Source organism: Mustela putorius, unplaced genomic scaffold (genome assembly GCF_011764305.1).
Source record: "Mustela putorius furo isolate JIRA1106 unplaced genomic scaffold, ASM1176430v1.1 tig00537350_pilon_pilon_pilon, whole genome shotgun sequence".
Classification (NCBI taxonomy): Eukaryota; Metazoa; Chordata; class Mammalia; order Carnivora; family Mustelidae; genus Mustela; species Mustela putorius.
In genome coordinates this window covers 9,328,326-9,343,586 of record NW_025422471.1, presented here as the reverse complement: position 1 = coordinate 9,343,586, position 15,261 = coordinate 9,328,326, and the positions used below count along the sequence as shown (strand labels likewise).

At 37.7% G+C, this 15,261-nt stretch overlaps 2 protein-coding genes across 4 annotated transcripts in view; one reads left to right on the top strand and one right to left on the bottom strand.

Annotated features, from left to right (window-relative positions):
• Nucleotides 1–978, bottom strand: part of KIAA0825 (KIAA0825 ortholog) — a 410,770-nt gene extending 409,792 nt beyond the window's left edge. For all 3 annotated transcript variants that reach the window (XM_004769904.3, XM_045074529.1, XM_013044496.2), the window contains exon 1: nucleotides 814–978. The gene's annotated coding sequence lies outside the window, so the exon portion shown is untranslated. The remainder of the gene's footprint in view (nucleotides 1–813) is intronic.
• Nucleotides 962–15,261, top strand: part of SLF1 (SMC5-SMC6 complex localization factor 1) — an 80,666-nt gene continuing 66,366 nt past the window's right edge. The window contains exons 1-4 of the mRNA XM_004769906.3: nucleotides 962–1,084; nucleotides 10,508–10,621; nucleotides 10,779–10,854; nucleotides 11,988–12,228. Coding sequence (XP_004769963.1) covers nucleotides 10,508–10,621; nucleotides 10,779–10,854; nucleotides 11,988–12,228 — 431 coding nt within the window. The 5' untranslated portion in view covers nucleotides 962–1,084. The remainder of the gene's footprint in view (nucleotides 1,085–10,507; nucleotides 10,622–10,778; nucleotides 10,855–11,987; nucleotides 12,229–15,261) is intronic.

Below are 15,261 nucleotides of genomic sequence, written 5' to 3'. Positions count from 1 at the left end.
CACAAGCACTCGTTCTGAAAGTACACCTACTTCTTTTTTTTTTTAAGATTTTATTTATTTTTCGGGGGCGCGGGGAAAGCGAGCACAGGCAGACAGAATGGCAGGCAGAGGCAGGGGGAGAAGCAGGCTCCCCACCGAGCAAGGAGCCCGATGTGGGACTCGATCCCAGTGTCTTGGGATCATGACCTGAGCCGAAGGCAGCCGCTTAACCAACTGAGCCACCCAGGCATCCCTGAAAGCACATCTACTTCTTGACCACAGGTTTCCAAAAGCTAAAACGTGTACGTAAAGCCCATTAGCTCAGGTAGTGAGGAAAACAAAGCCCCTTCTTACCCAATTCAAAGAGCGGCGGGAACGTTTAATTCTAAACATGAACGACTCCCTTATCCCACGTCTGAAATGTTTGTAAAAGGTGCGACCCAGGTCCATGGAAACAGTACTCAGGAGAAGGATGGTAAAGTAGCTCTCGGGAATCAAGAATGACTGAACCCTGCCGATGGGAGAGTCATGACACTCCTCCAACACTGGAAAAAGACTCGGTACTACAAGTCGCGGTATACGTGGTCTTCGCCTCACTTGGGGATCGGACGTCGAGTTCCAAGTTGGAGACGGACAATGCTAGTGCAGAAGGCGGTAAGCCGGAATCCCAGGGCCTTTTCCAGCAGCAGAGGGTCAAGAGCCATAGGGCTTGATGCAGACTCCTCCCGGTTCAACCCTCTCCCGCTCACTTCTTGGTCCGGCCAAGATGCTACACGGCGCCCCGACCGGCCGGAAATATCAGGCCCAAGAGGCAACTGTAGAAAAATCACTTACCAGTCTCCCAAGTCTGGCGCAGATCTGCAGGAGCCTGGCCCGCCCGCCAGAATCCAACCAGGCACCCGCTCAGACCACCCTGACGACGGCTCGAGAGCGTCACTGACAACCACCCGGAAATGGTCCAATAGCTTCCGGGGCCGCCTAGCGCGCGGCGGGAAATTATTTCCCAGAGCCCGGATTAGTGAGGCTGCGAGTGCTGCAGCGGCAGTCGTCTCCCCAGTCACCACCGCCACCCGAGGGAAGCATCCCAGACTCTCCAGCAGGGAAGGTAAAGGGCCTCAGCTTGGAAGACAACAGTGTACCCTGACTCTCTGGGGTTGTTTCCTCCATGCCCCCAAAGTTTCTGCGGCTCCCGGTTTTGAGATTGGGAAAGGGTTGGGGTTGAGCGCCGGCGGTGCCCGCTTCTCCTGCCTTCTCAGCCACCGTTCGTTCCCACTGGCCCGGACTAGCTGAGCTCTGCGCCCGCGTTGGTGGGCTGCGGTCGCAGACCCCGCCCCGCCCCGCCCTTGCCGCGGCTGGGACCGCCGCCGAGCGTCTTTGCACTGCGGGCTTGAGCGGCTTCCCCCGCCTCCTGTTTGCGCAGCTCCGCAGGTCGATCTCCTGCCAGGAAGACGCTAGGCCACCCGCGTCTCCCGTTTCCATAGAACCGAGTGGGACGTCTCTCGCGGAGTCTCTTGGCTGCTTTACATAATTTAGCGTCAGTGCAGGTGGCTGGGATCCCCCAGGCCCACCTACCAGTGACGGGGAATATAGTGTTATTCTTTTCTCCCTAGCAGATTTTTTTTTTGTTGTTTCAAACATACCCAAGTGGTAATGGTTATATCTCTGCGGCTACTGTATGCCTTTTAACATAAACACACTCTTTTCCTTAAAGAAGGGTGTATGCTCCTGGGGCTTATAATGTACCAGCTGCCTGAAGGCAGGGAACAAGACTGATTATCCTGAGATTTCTTCCGTTTCCAAAGCCTCTGATTAAATATTGAAAAAAAAAAATTGATTTGTCACGGATACTCCCATCAGGATTTGACCCAGAAATGAGATGGAGCTTGGTTTTGGAAGCGACAAACTCTTTTTTTAGACGAGTGACTATCCTATCCCTACTCCCCAGTTTTTTTTTTTTTTTTTTCGCTGAGACCTTAAGAGTGAAAATTTAAACAATTTACAGCATGCGTATCTTATGACAGAATGCCTTTAGAACTTTTTGGTTTATGTCGCTATGTTATGCCTCAGTTCCTAGAAGTATCTATTGATATGCAAGATTTTCCCGTTTTAGGGAACATTGCAGGTGTTTGGTACATAAGTTGAGTGTTGGGGTGGATTTTTATAAGGGAATTAATTTGATTATTTTTAACTTAAAGAGAATTCTTAATTTAAATGAGCCAGGATGTTTTAAATACTTGAATGTATAAGTTGTGGAGATAGCCTTAGATAATACAAATGAGCCCTCTTTAGATCTGATTTACATTTTCTAAATCCCTATTTTTTTCCACCTTACTGACTTGGGTTCAGTTGTATGATTTAATATTTTCTTGCTTCTTAGAGTAGAAAGCATAAATCATGTGAAACAGCCATTGAAACTGTGGTTAAAGGTGGTTACTTTTCATAAACAAAATTCATAAACAAAATTAGATAACATAGATTTCATAACAGTATGCACAGTCTTAGTGAACACTGAAAACAATTTTTTTTGGAAACCAATAGTACAGCATTATTAACTAGGCAGTTTTTCTGATTAATTATTCTAAGATAGTCTTTTCAGTGTTTAAACAATAATTGTTTATAGATAATGTTCATAGACTGAATAATAAAATCTAAAGAAAGTGAAGAACCCTGTTTCTCAATAATATAACTATAATGGAATATTACGTGACTCTTACTCTCCAAAAATATGTTAATGGAGAAGGTATGCTGCACAATGTAGTATGTACTATTTTTAATCTGAGGACATGTTACTGCTTTTTTTTTTAAGACTATTTATTTATTTATTTATTTGACAGAGAGAGATCACAAGTAGGCAGAGAGGCAGGCAGAGAGAGAGAGGAGGAAGCAGGCTCCCTGCTGAGCAGAGAGCCCCATGTGGGGACCCCGGGATCCCAGGATCATGACCTGAGCCGAAGGCAGAGGCTTTATTTTTTTTTTTTTTAATTTTTTTTTTTAAGATTTTTATTTTATTTATCAGAGAGAGAGTGGGGGGGGGAGCAAGCACAGACAGAATGACAGGCAGAGGCAGAGGGAGAAGCAGGCTCCCCGCCGAGCAAGGAGCCCGATGTGGGACTCGATCCCAGGATGCTGGGATCACGACCTGAGCCGAAGGCAGCTGCTTAACCAACTGAGCCACCCAGGCGTCCCAAGGCTTTAATCCACTGAGCCACCCAGGCGCCCCTATCACTGAAAGTTTTAAGTTAACTTGGTTTTTACTTTCTTTATATTGAAATTACTTTGATGTAGGCTGTTTTGTTACTCTTGATGAAGTCCATATGAATTAGTCTAATGAGTAATTCATACAAGATGCATTTTGAGGGGAAAACAATGAAAATTTCCTTTTTTTCATAAGAAATGGCAGTCTTAAGATAAATCTTAGAAATACTTTGAAATTTTAGACATTAGTTAATTTTATAATGATGTTTAGATATTTTCAGTAATACTGCTTTTCTAAATATCTCCTCACCCTCATAGTAGAACCCTTTACCCGCAGTTTATTTTTCTCTTGCACTAGCTAAAAATAGATTACTTAGTAAAATTATAATATGGTTAAAAATATTGGACTAAATTCTGAAATTTAAGTCAAAGTGATATCATAGAAAAGGCATGTAACTTTTGCAGAAACAGACAGGTCTTTGCACTGAACCTTGATTTCACTATTTTGCTAGCTATGTTTCCTTGAGCTAGTTTCTTAATAGCTAAGATTCCCCAGTATCCTCATCTGTATAAGAAGGTAAACAGCACTTAAATTGTCTCTAAGGAAGCAAACTAACATGTATGCCTAGACTATAGTGGGTCCTCAATAGAAGTGAAATCCTGCTTTTTCAACCTTACATTCTTATGCTCCTACGAAGTAGTTAAGTAATACAGAGTTCCTAATACAAACTTAAAGCAGATTTGACTTTAATCCCCTTTGGCTAACCAACATAGACTGTCTAGCCAGCCATTCTTTTAAGGGACCCTTTGTCCATAAAAGTAGCATCTCGAGTTCAGCCTGTTCATTGTATGTTCCTGCATAGATTGAACGCTTCCATAAGTCTCTTAGCCTGTGTCATTTTTTCCTTACCACAAGTCACTTGGCTGCAACTGCTCCATTTCCTTCCTCTGCTCAAAGAGACTGAGCATGACTGCTCCTTCCCCAAACAAATAATGCCACTGAAGTAAGAGCATCCCGCAGGTCTCTCCACTGGAGACCTCAATCAAATAACTACACACACACATGCACACACACACACACACACACACACACACACAGAGGGAGACGCATACACACATATTCCGTGTTTTTCAAGGATGAGGCAGGAAACGGACACTACATCTTTAAGAAAAAAATTCCAAAGTCCAGCTGAATGAAATTAAGTCAAAGGCCTAATTTGGCTCCTAGGCCAGGAGGGTACAGAATTCCTAAACTCCACCTGCTGTTTCAGCATTCAGAGCCCCCAGTTTACTCGATATGAATATGGTGATTTGTATCTACCTTTTGCAATATTGGGTAAAACAGTGATCCAACACTTTGACCCTTTCACTAATTTACTTTCCCAGTTAAATGCTTTAGATAAGAGAAACCATGAAAATCTTAAAATCCTTGAATTCAAAGCAGCAATATTGATTGTATTTAAGGGTTGATACATCTTTTTGATAAAAGGGAATTATTAAAGGTGATTTTCTTTAGATTTAAAATCAAAGTAGGAGTAGGCTTAAAATCAAAATAGTTCACTAGCATAACATTAGAAACCATTAGTTTTCAACCTGGTGACCTTGAAAAAATGAAGAATATTCACTGGAATGGAAAAATGATCACAGTGTAATTTTAAATAAAATTAAGATACAGAACTATATAATAACGTCAATTTTGTGATATGTTTTTTCACACACATACATAAAATGTTTAGGTCATACCCCTCCCCCTGCCCCCAGATGTTAACAGTGGTATTAATGGGCATGGGGATTACAGGTGATTTTAATCTTTGTATATACTTAGTAGTATTTTTAAAAATTTCTATAATCATGGATTAATTGCAATTGACAGTAAAAGTTACTTTTACGGATATTTTTAGTTCTTAAATGCAAATGAATAATTTTTTCAATAAATCCTTTATTTATCTTAGTTATCAGCATACAACTTATAGGGTGCATTATGTTTTCAAAGTCCTGTGAAGCCCTATGGCTGATCATAAAATCACTTGTAATACAGAGTAGCATTTCCTACCACAAACCTTGTTAAGCATCCCTGCTCCTGTTTATTGCAGCAGTTTCTTCTTGCAGTCAGCTGTTTGACCCTGTTCTTTTATCCTCCCTCCTGAACCAGACTTTTGCATTCATCTCTATTCCTGCCTCTACTTTTCCCTGACTTCTCTTTTCAACATACTCTGAGTGTCATATTCAAATACGTTCCAGCTCTGTGTCATATTGTAAAGAATTCATAGGACCTAAAAAGCTAGTACATAATAAAGTGTTCTTAATTATGATAAGTGCTATAGGTTTATTTGCATTTCTAACTAGCACCAACTGCGGAGGAATTTCAGGCATCAGGGATAGGCCCATGTGGGAGATATTTTGGGAAAGTCCACACCACAGAAACAGTTGCTTTCTCTGCATAAATGCCAGCTCTGTTCAGTCATTATATCCTTAGTTGTTTGTATTATATGGTTCGAGGTAAGTAACTAAATATTTTTTTAATTACTACAACATTTAAAAAATTACTACAGAAGCATTTTCTTGTAACTAAGACTCTAGTATATAATTTCTCACTTTTTGACAATAAAGATAAAACCTTTAACTTTAAGTGAATGCTTTCGTTTTTGTTTTCCTTTTGTTGTGCTAGATAGTATATTCTGATGAATGCCTGAAGGAACACCCCCTACAAGTTCTAAAAAAGTTAGAATTGCCCTAGAAATACCAATGATAGAATTAAATTGCAGTGTTTTTACTTACTTTCTTGTGCTAGAAGAGTTCTAAAAATTAGCCCTTGATCCCCATATTCCAGAATACATTTAGTACAATAAATGTGGTAAGTAATATATATATGGTTAAAACACTTGTGTTCCTCTGATAGAAGTGGCTTTCAAGAACTATAAAAACAATTAGATTGCCTTTCCATTAGAATACCAAGATATTCACAGATATGTTGAATTTCACTTATCTTTTATTTCTTGAAAGACCTACCATTTTCTCTATTTTTTAATTCTTTATTTTCTCAAATGTTTTTATTTAAATTACAGCTAACTTACAGGGTAGTATTGGTTTCAGGTGTACAGTATAGTGATTGAGTACTTCCATACATCACCTGGTGCTCTTCAAGTGCACTCCTTAATCCCCATCACCTATTTAACCCATTTCCAGATCCTTTCCCTGTAGTAACCGACAGTTCTGTATAGTTGAGAGTCTTTTTCTTGGTTTGCCTCACTCTTTTCTTCTCCCTCACCCCTTGGCTTATTTATTTTGTTTCTTTAATTCCACATATGAGTGAAATCATATGGTATTTGTCTTTTTCTGACTGACTTCTTTCACTCAGTATAATGCTCTTTAGCTCCATTCATCTCATTGCCAATGGCAAGATTTCATTCTTTCTGATGGCCAAGTAATATCCCATTCGGTGTGTATGTGTGTGTGTATTTCTATATTTCTATATATTTTTTTGTATATATACCACATTCACTTATCAGTTGATGAATACCTAGGCTGTTTCCAAAATTTGGCTGTTGTAGACAGTGCTGCTGTAAACATCAGGGTGCATGAATCCCTTTGAATTCTTTTTTTTTTTTATTTAATTCTTTAGGTTAATATCTAATAATGTGATTCCTGGATCATAGGGTAGTTCTATTTTTTAGTTCTTGAGAAACCTCCATACTGTTTTCCACAGTGGTTTCACCCATTTCCATTCCCACCAAGAGAGCAGAGGTTCCCCTTTCTCCACATCCTTGCCAACACCTGTTGTTTCCTGTGTTTTTTATTTTAGCAATTCTGACAGGGGTGAGGTGATATCTCCTTATAGTTTTGATTTGTATTCCCCTGATGATCAGTTATGTTGATGATCTTTTCATGTGTCTCTTGGCCATCTGGATGTCGTCTTTGGAAAAAATGTCTATTCATGTCTTCTGCCCATTTTAAAAGTGGATTATTTGGGAGACTATTTTGATAAGTTCTTTATATATTTTGGATACTAACCCTTTAACCTCTTTGTCATTTGCAAATGTCTTCTCCGATTCCTAGGTTGCCTTTTAGTTTTGTTGATTGTTTCCTTAGCTGTGCAGAAGCTTTTATTTTGATGACATTCCAATAGTTTATTTTTGCTTTTGTTTGTCTTGCTTCAGGAGACCTGTCTAGAAAGAGGTTATAGCCTGTGTTCTCTAGGATTTTTATGGTTTCAGGTCTCACATTTAGGTCTTTAATCATTTTGAATATTTTTGTATTCCAGTTTCATTCTTTTGCCTCTTACTGTCCAGTTTTCCCAACACTATTTGTTGAAGAGACAGTCTTATTCCCATTGGACATTCTTTCCTGCTGTGTGGAAGATGATGTGACTGTATAGTTGTAGGCTCATTTCTGGGTTTTCTCTTCTTTTCCACTGATCTATGTATCTGTTTTTGTGCCAGTACTGTAATGTTTTGATCACTACACCTATATAATATAACTTGAAGTCCAAAATTATGACTCCTCCAGCTTTGCTTTGGCTTTTCAAGGATGACCTGCCGTTTTCTAAAGGAAATTTGCTTAAAGCATTTATTTATACCCCTAGAATTAATACAAGCAACATTTCTCCCTCGTTATGGCCTTATGACTTCTAATCTACTTGTGGCTTTATTGTATATGTGTTAATATGTGCTCTGCATCAGACTAAATCCTTATTTCAAATAACAGCATATTCTTTGTAAAGTTTTTATATATTACCAGTCTATATTAATGGATATTATCATTCAGGATATATGTCATATATCCCATAAAGTTTAAAAAATTCGATGATTAATACAGGAAAGAATTCCTTTTGCAAGAAGCCACTCAACGTTTTATGTACTGATGATAGAATTTTACATGAGTGATTTTTCATAAGATGCCAACCAAGCTCTGTTATGTACGTTTTATAATTTTGTACCAGAATCTTTTGACTTTTTTTTTTTTAAGATTTATTTATTTATTTAGAGAGAGAGAGGGAGAATGCACTGTGCCAACAGGGGAAAGGGCAGAAGGAGAGGAAGAGAGAATCCTCAAGTAGACTCCCTGTTGGGTGTGGATTCCCAACTCAGGGTTCAGTTCCAGGACCTTGAGATCATGACCTGGGCCAAAATGAGGAGTTGTCTGATAAAACAACTGAGCCACCCAGATGCCCCAGAACCTTTTAACTTTAAAAAAAAAAAAAAAAAAAAAAGATGTTTCATTGAAGAGCCTTGTCCTTAAAGACTGTTTATGTTCTGTGTCTTCAAATTTTAGGATTTTAGAGGGTTAATGCATTATATCCCTTTCCCTCTTTTGGAGCCAATAGAGGAATAAGAAAGTCTGATATTTTGGGTCAGAATAACAGCTCTTTTATTGAAAAAAATTGGTTTGTACAAGGTAGCTTTATGCAACTCCAGTGTGCTTCTTAATACATAATCTCTGAATTCATTTACCCAAGAGCCTGCAGGACTACTATTCTTCTTAGGACATGTCAGAAAGCATTACTATGAGCTGTCTTTGCATGTATCCAGCTCTATCTATCAAAGCATATCCATTTAGTTTTCTCAGGTAACTTCTCCCAAATCAAGGAGTGATCAAGGGTAGAGAAAGCAGATGTACTGTTAGCTGATGTTACTCTTCGTAGAAGCCTTAAGGAAAGGAAATAAAGTTCATCTTAACCCTGAGTAATGCTTTAAACTGTTCAGAGTGAAACTTTCATTGAGAATTTACTCAAAAATGAATCTTAGTTTTTACATAAACATATATAATGTATGTACTTCATGTGTTTTTTGTATCTATCTCTATATATTTGGTCTTTGACAATAGAATTTCTGTAAAGAACTCTTTATAAACTTGTCTGGTTCTATGTTAACACTTGTCACCAATTGTCTGTTAAAATTCCTGAGCTCAAACAGGTACGGTTTTTTTAGTTTCATTTTAATTGCCTTTAAAGAGGTCAACTGCTTTTGCTCTTTAGCATTAATTAAACATTGTTCTACAGCTGTAATGACAAAATTGTTAGAGAATGGAAAATTACCAATTTCTGAAATCCCTGTTTTCCTCATCTATAAAAAGAAACTAGATTTTTTTAAAAATGCTATCAGTTCTGAAGTTCTAATGTCATGTGACCAACCAAACTCTGTATTCTCATTAAAAATACTGTGAGGTGGGGACGCCTGGGTGGCTCAGTTGGTTAAGCAGCTGCCTTCCGCTCAGGTCATGATCCCAGCGTCCTGGGATCCAGTCCCACATCGGGCTCCTTGCTCAGCAGGGAGCCTGCTTCTCCCTCTGCCTCTGCTGCCATTCCGTCTGCCTGTGCTCGCTCTCTCCCTCTCTCTCTCTCTGACAAATAAATAAAATCTTTAAAAAAAAAAAAAAGTTAAAAAAAAATACTGTGAGGTGTTGTCTTTCTTGCTTAATAAATGTGCCACTTCAAATATAAGTGCTTTATGAAGTACATTTGTATGTGGATTAAGGTCTCTATTTACATAAATTTGAAAACTCATTTTTTTTCAGTTTACTTTATAGGTGATAAAATTAACGTATAACAGAGTTAAGAAATGTAGATTGGGAGTAGAAAACAGATTCATTAAGTGTGCCTCGTATCCTAAGTTATTTGGTGTAAATGCTTTGGGAATAGGAGTTCTATCAACTTCTGTAATGACTTTTAGGTACTCTTCAATATTTGTCCAGAAATATTTTAAAAATTGTTATAAAATTTGATTAGGTTTCATTGTCCACAGTGTACTTGTTTCAGAGGCTCTTAGCAAAAATGTCCTTTTAAAATGAATTTAGTATCACTATGCTAATATTTCTGTAAATAATCCTTTCTGAAGAATTGTTTCATCAGTGCGTTTTAGTGTCAAGTAACAGGAATGCAAACATTCAATTTTCAAACCACCAAAAAAATCTCTCTACAGTCACATTTTGGGAAGATAACTTTATTTTTTTTTTAAGTTTTATTAATTTCTGAGAGAGAAAGAGAGCATGTGAGTTATAGGGCAGAGGGAGAGAGAAAATCCTCAAGGAGGGTCACCGCTGAGTGGGGAGCCCAACTCAGGGCTCAATCCCAGGACTCTAAGAGATCATGACCTGAGCTGAAATAGAGTTGGCCGCTTAACTGACTGAGCAACCCAGGCACTCTGGGAAGATAACCTGATAAACCAATTTCTGTTGCATATAGGCAGTCTTAACATTGGTATTTACAATAAAGCCTTATATGTTTAATTCATTAAATGTTTTTTTTAACTTTTAATACTCATTGTTAAGAAAAAATGTCAATCCTGTGAATATTACCTTTAACATGTGTTATCTTATTTATGTGTATTTATGTTAGATGGAAGATGGTGCTCCAAAGCATATCATCCAAATGACAGGATTTAAGATGGAAGAAAAGGAAGCTCTAGGCAAATTGCTTTTAAAACTAGATTGTACTTTTATTAAGAGTGAGGTGAGTACAAAAACTTATAAAATATTCAAGATAGACTTGAAAAATAATACTGGTCCAAGAATGATAAAATACCCTCTTAATATAAGAATAAGGTAAATGTGCTGTAAAGGAAATCTTACCTTAGTAACATTTTTTTCATTTGCATTTTTCCTTCTAGAAGTACAAAAATTGTACACATCTTATAGCTGAACGCCTGTGTAAGAGTGAAAAGTTTTTAGCAGCTTGTGCAGCAGGTAAATTAACTACCTTTCTCCTTTGGAAAAAAAAAAAAAAAGCCTTCATGTTAAAAAAGAAGTACCTTAATCTCCTGAAGATAGATAGTATTATTACTATATCAAACATAAATGTGGTTTTATCTGAATATATTTCTGAAAATATTTGTTATGAATTTTTTGTCTAAGTTTTCTAAGTAAAACTTTGTAACACATGAAAACGTGCCAAAGAGGCAGGAATACTTACTCAACCAAAGATTTAATGTAAGTATTTTATATCAGAAAAACAACAATGCCCCCCCTCAAAAAAAAATGCTTTTGTCAATATCTCAGCTGTTCTCAGCAAATGTGTTTTCTTTGATCTGTCATTGAAAAGAACCTGTTTTTGTTCTCCTTCTACTGTATCCCTTCCCATACATGCTGTGAAGCAGTGATCACCCTATTGTGTTTTTCTAAGATTTTTAAATTCCATAAACCCTGATTAGAACTTAGTGTCTTGCCCTCTCTGTCACCCTTGATGTTTCTTTTATAATTTCTTCTACTGTGATTGAGCTAGCATATCATTAGTTCACTGTTTGTCCAAAAATATGTGTATATGTATAATGCAGTAAATTTGTTATTTTTTAGAGTAATATGCCAGAAAGATACTTGGATTTATTATCTCCACAAAGGAAAACATATATTGTCCCTGCTTGAGAAAAATTAGCGATTCCCAGATAAAGGAACTACAAATGTTATTAGATATTCTGAAAAATTCCCTAGCTCAATAAATTTGTTTTACAAAGTATAACATTGCATAAACATAATTACAGTTGTTAGCATAAGAAGAATAATATATAAATCTCAGCCAAAACTATAATAATAGTAGACATAGCTTTAGTAATACCACATTTATTTTAGTAAGTCTTAAATTTGTATTTAGGAACATTTAGATTTAGAATCATTATGGGAAAGGTTACATACAATGTTCAGTGACATCATAGACCTCTACCAGAAATTTGGGGGGAAAAACATAATCCCAAGATAATATTAGCATTGTAGCCTAAGAATCTCATGATGATGAAGGTCAAACTTTACTTGATATTTGGTCTTTATTGTTGAGCATTCATTAGAACCAAAATTCTTCTGTGACTGACAGTTGATTTACTTTCTAGGAAAGTGGGTACTAACTAAGGACTACATAATTCATAGTGCCAAAAGTGGCAGATGGCTTGATGAAACAACTTACGAATGGGGCTACAAAATTGAAAAGGACTCCCATTATTCTCCTCAAATGCAATCTGCACCTAAAAGATGGCGTGAAGAACTGAAACGCACTGGTGCCCCTGGAGCCTTCCACAGGTGGAAAGTTGTTCTTCTTGTTAGAGCTGATAAACGAAGTGATTCTCTTGTAAGGTAAGATGAGATCTCATAAAAGATAAGCAATGAAAAGAAAAAAAATTTTTTGGTTTGCTTGAATACCTGTCTTTCTTTAAAATTACTGATTTCATCCAAATGAGCCATGGTGATTTGCTCTAATCTCTGAGTTAAGTGATTCTGTACTTAATTAAGTATATTTGTCTAATAAAATAAGATCTACTTTATAGTATTGCTTTAAATTATTCTTGGGTCTCTGTTTAACTTTCCATGTTAATTCTTTTGGCTAACTCAAGAAAAATTTTAAAAACTTGGAAGATTTTTGTTTTCATTTTTGAAGCAATTTAAAATTTTGATAAGTATTTATCACAGAGCCTTTTTTTCCCGATTCATATGGTGCAGTCTTAATGATTCATAATGCTTCCTTCATTATTTCATTTCTTTCTAACTTTTACATCATATTTTTAAAATAATTATTATTTGGTAAACTATATTCTGAGACTGCAATGACTTTTAGGGGGCTGCAAAGGCCCTTTGTCACCTTTATAGAAGTATAATTTATAGGCAAGTAAAATGCGCATATTTTTACTATACATTTTGATAAATTTGAACAAATTTATACACCTGTTTTACCACCCCCACATTACAGTAAAGATCTGCAACATTTATGTAATCTTTTTTTTTCCACTTTGTAACCAATTTTATTGGGATGTAATTTAGAAAATAACGTTCATATTTTAAGGGTACAATTTAATGATTTTAGTAAATGTATGGAGTTGTGCAGTCATCAACACAAGTAAGCTTTAGGTATTTCCGTCACTCCCAAAAGTCCCATTATGCTTGAATTCCATTAAATCTTGCACCTACCCTCAACCTGAGGAACCAGAGATGTGTTTTCCGTCTCTAGGGATTTGCCTTTTCTGGACATTTCATTTAAACAGAGTCATACAAAATGTGGTCTTTTGCATATTTGGGGCTACTTCACATAATATTTTTATGGTTCACACATATTGTATCATGTGCCAGTATTTCATTACTTCTTTTTTTTTTTAATTAAATTTTTTTTTCTTTTTTTTTTTTTTTAGTAAACATATAATGTATTTTTATCCCCAGGGGTGCAGGTCTGTGAATCGCTGGTTTACACATTTCACAGCACTCATCATAGCCCATACCCTCCCCAATGTCCATATCCCCACCACCATCTCCCATCCACCCTCCCCCCAGCAACACTCAGTCTGTTTTTTGAGATGGAGTCTTTTATGGTTTGTCTCCCTCCCAATCCCATCTTGTTTCATTTATTCTTTTCCTACCCCCCAAACCCCCCACATTGCATCTCCACTTTCTCATATCAGGGAGATCATATGACAGTTGTCTTTCTCAGATTGACTTATTTCATAAGCATAATACCCTCTAGTTCCATCCACGTCGTTGCAAATGGCAAGATTTCATTTCTTTTGATGGCTGCATAGTATTCCAGTGTGTATATATACCACCTCTTCTTTATCCATTCATCTGTTGCTGGACATCTAGGTTCTTTCCATAGTTTGGCTATTGTGGACATTGTTGCTATAAACATTCGGGTGCATGTGCCCCTTCGCAGCACCACATTTGTATCTTTAGGATATATACCCGGTAGTGCAATTGCTGGGTTAATAGGGTAGCTCTATTTTCAGTTTTTTTTTGCACTTAATTGTTTTCAGCATAACAGTATCATTATTTTTTTCACCACACCCAGTGCTCCATGCAATGCGTGCCCTTTATAATACCCACCACCTGGTTCCCCCAACCTCCCACCCCCCCGCCACTTCAAACCCCTCGGATTGTTTTTCAGAGTCCATAGTCTCTCATGATTCACCTCCCCTTCCAATTTACCTCAACCCCCTTCTCCCTAACTCCCCATGTCCTCCATGCTTTTTGTTATGCTCCACAAAAAAGTGAAACCATATGATAATTGACTCTGCTTGACTTATTTCACTCAGCATAATCTCTTCCAGTCCCGTCCATGTTGCTACAAAAGTTGGGTATTCGTCCTTTCTGATGGAGGCATAATACTCCATAGCGTATATGGACCACATCTTCCTTATCCATTCGTCCATTGAAGGGCATCTTGATTCTTTCCACAGTTTGGCAACCATGGCCATTGCTGCTATAAACATGGGGGTACAGATGGCCCTTCTTTTCACTACATCTGTATCTTTGGGGTAAATACCCAGGAGTGCAATGACAGGGTCATAGGGAAGTTCTATTTTTAATTTATTGAGGCATCTCCACACTGTTCTCCAAAGAGGCTGCACCAACTTGCATTCCCACCAACAGTGTAAGAGGGTTCCCCTTTCTCTGCATCCTCTCCAACACATGTTGTTTCCCGTCTTGCTAATTTTGGCCATTCTAACTGGTGTAAGGTGATATCTCAATGTAGTTTTAATTTGAATCTCCCTGATGGCTAGTGATGATGAACATTTTTTCATGTGTCTGATAGCCATTTGTATGTCTTTATTGGAGAAGTGTCTGTCCATATCTTCTGCCTATTTTTTGATATGATTGTCTGTTTTGTGTGTGTTGAGTTTGAGGAGTTCATTATAGATCCTGGATATCAACCTTTTGTCTGTACTGTCATTTGCAAATATCTTCTCCCATTCCGTGGGTTGCCTCTTTGTTTTCTTGACTGTTTCCTGAGCTGTGCAGAAGCTTTTGATTTTGATGAAGTCCCAAAAGTTCATTCTCGCTTTTGTTTCCTTTGCCTTTGGAGACATATCTTGAAAGAAGTTGCTGTGGCTGATATACCCAGTAATGCAATTGCTGGGTAAAGGGGTAGCTCTATTTTCAGTTTTTTGAGGAACCTCCGCACTGTTTTCCAGAGTGGTTGCACCAGCTTGCATTCCCACCAACAGTGTAGGAGGGTTCCCCTTTCTCTGCATCCTCGCCAGCATCTGTTATTTCCTGACTTGTTAATTTTAGCCATTCTGACTGGTGTGAGATGGTATCTCAGTGTGGTTTTGATTTGTATTTCCCTGATGCCGAGTTATGTGGAGTTCATGTGTCTGTTGGCCATCTGGATGTCTTCTTTGCAGA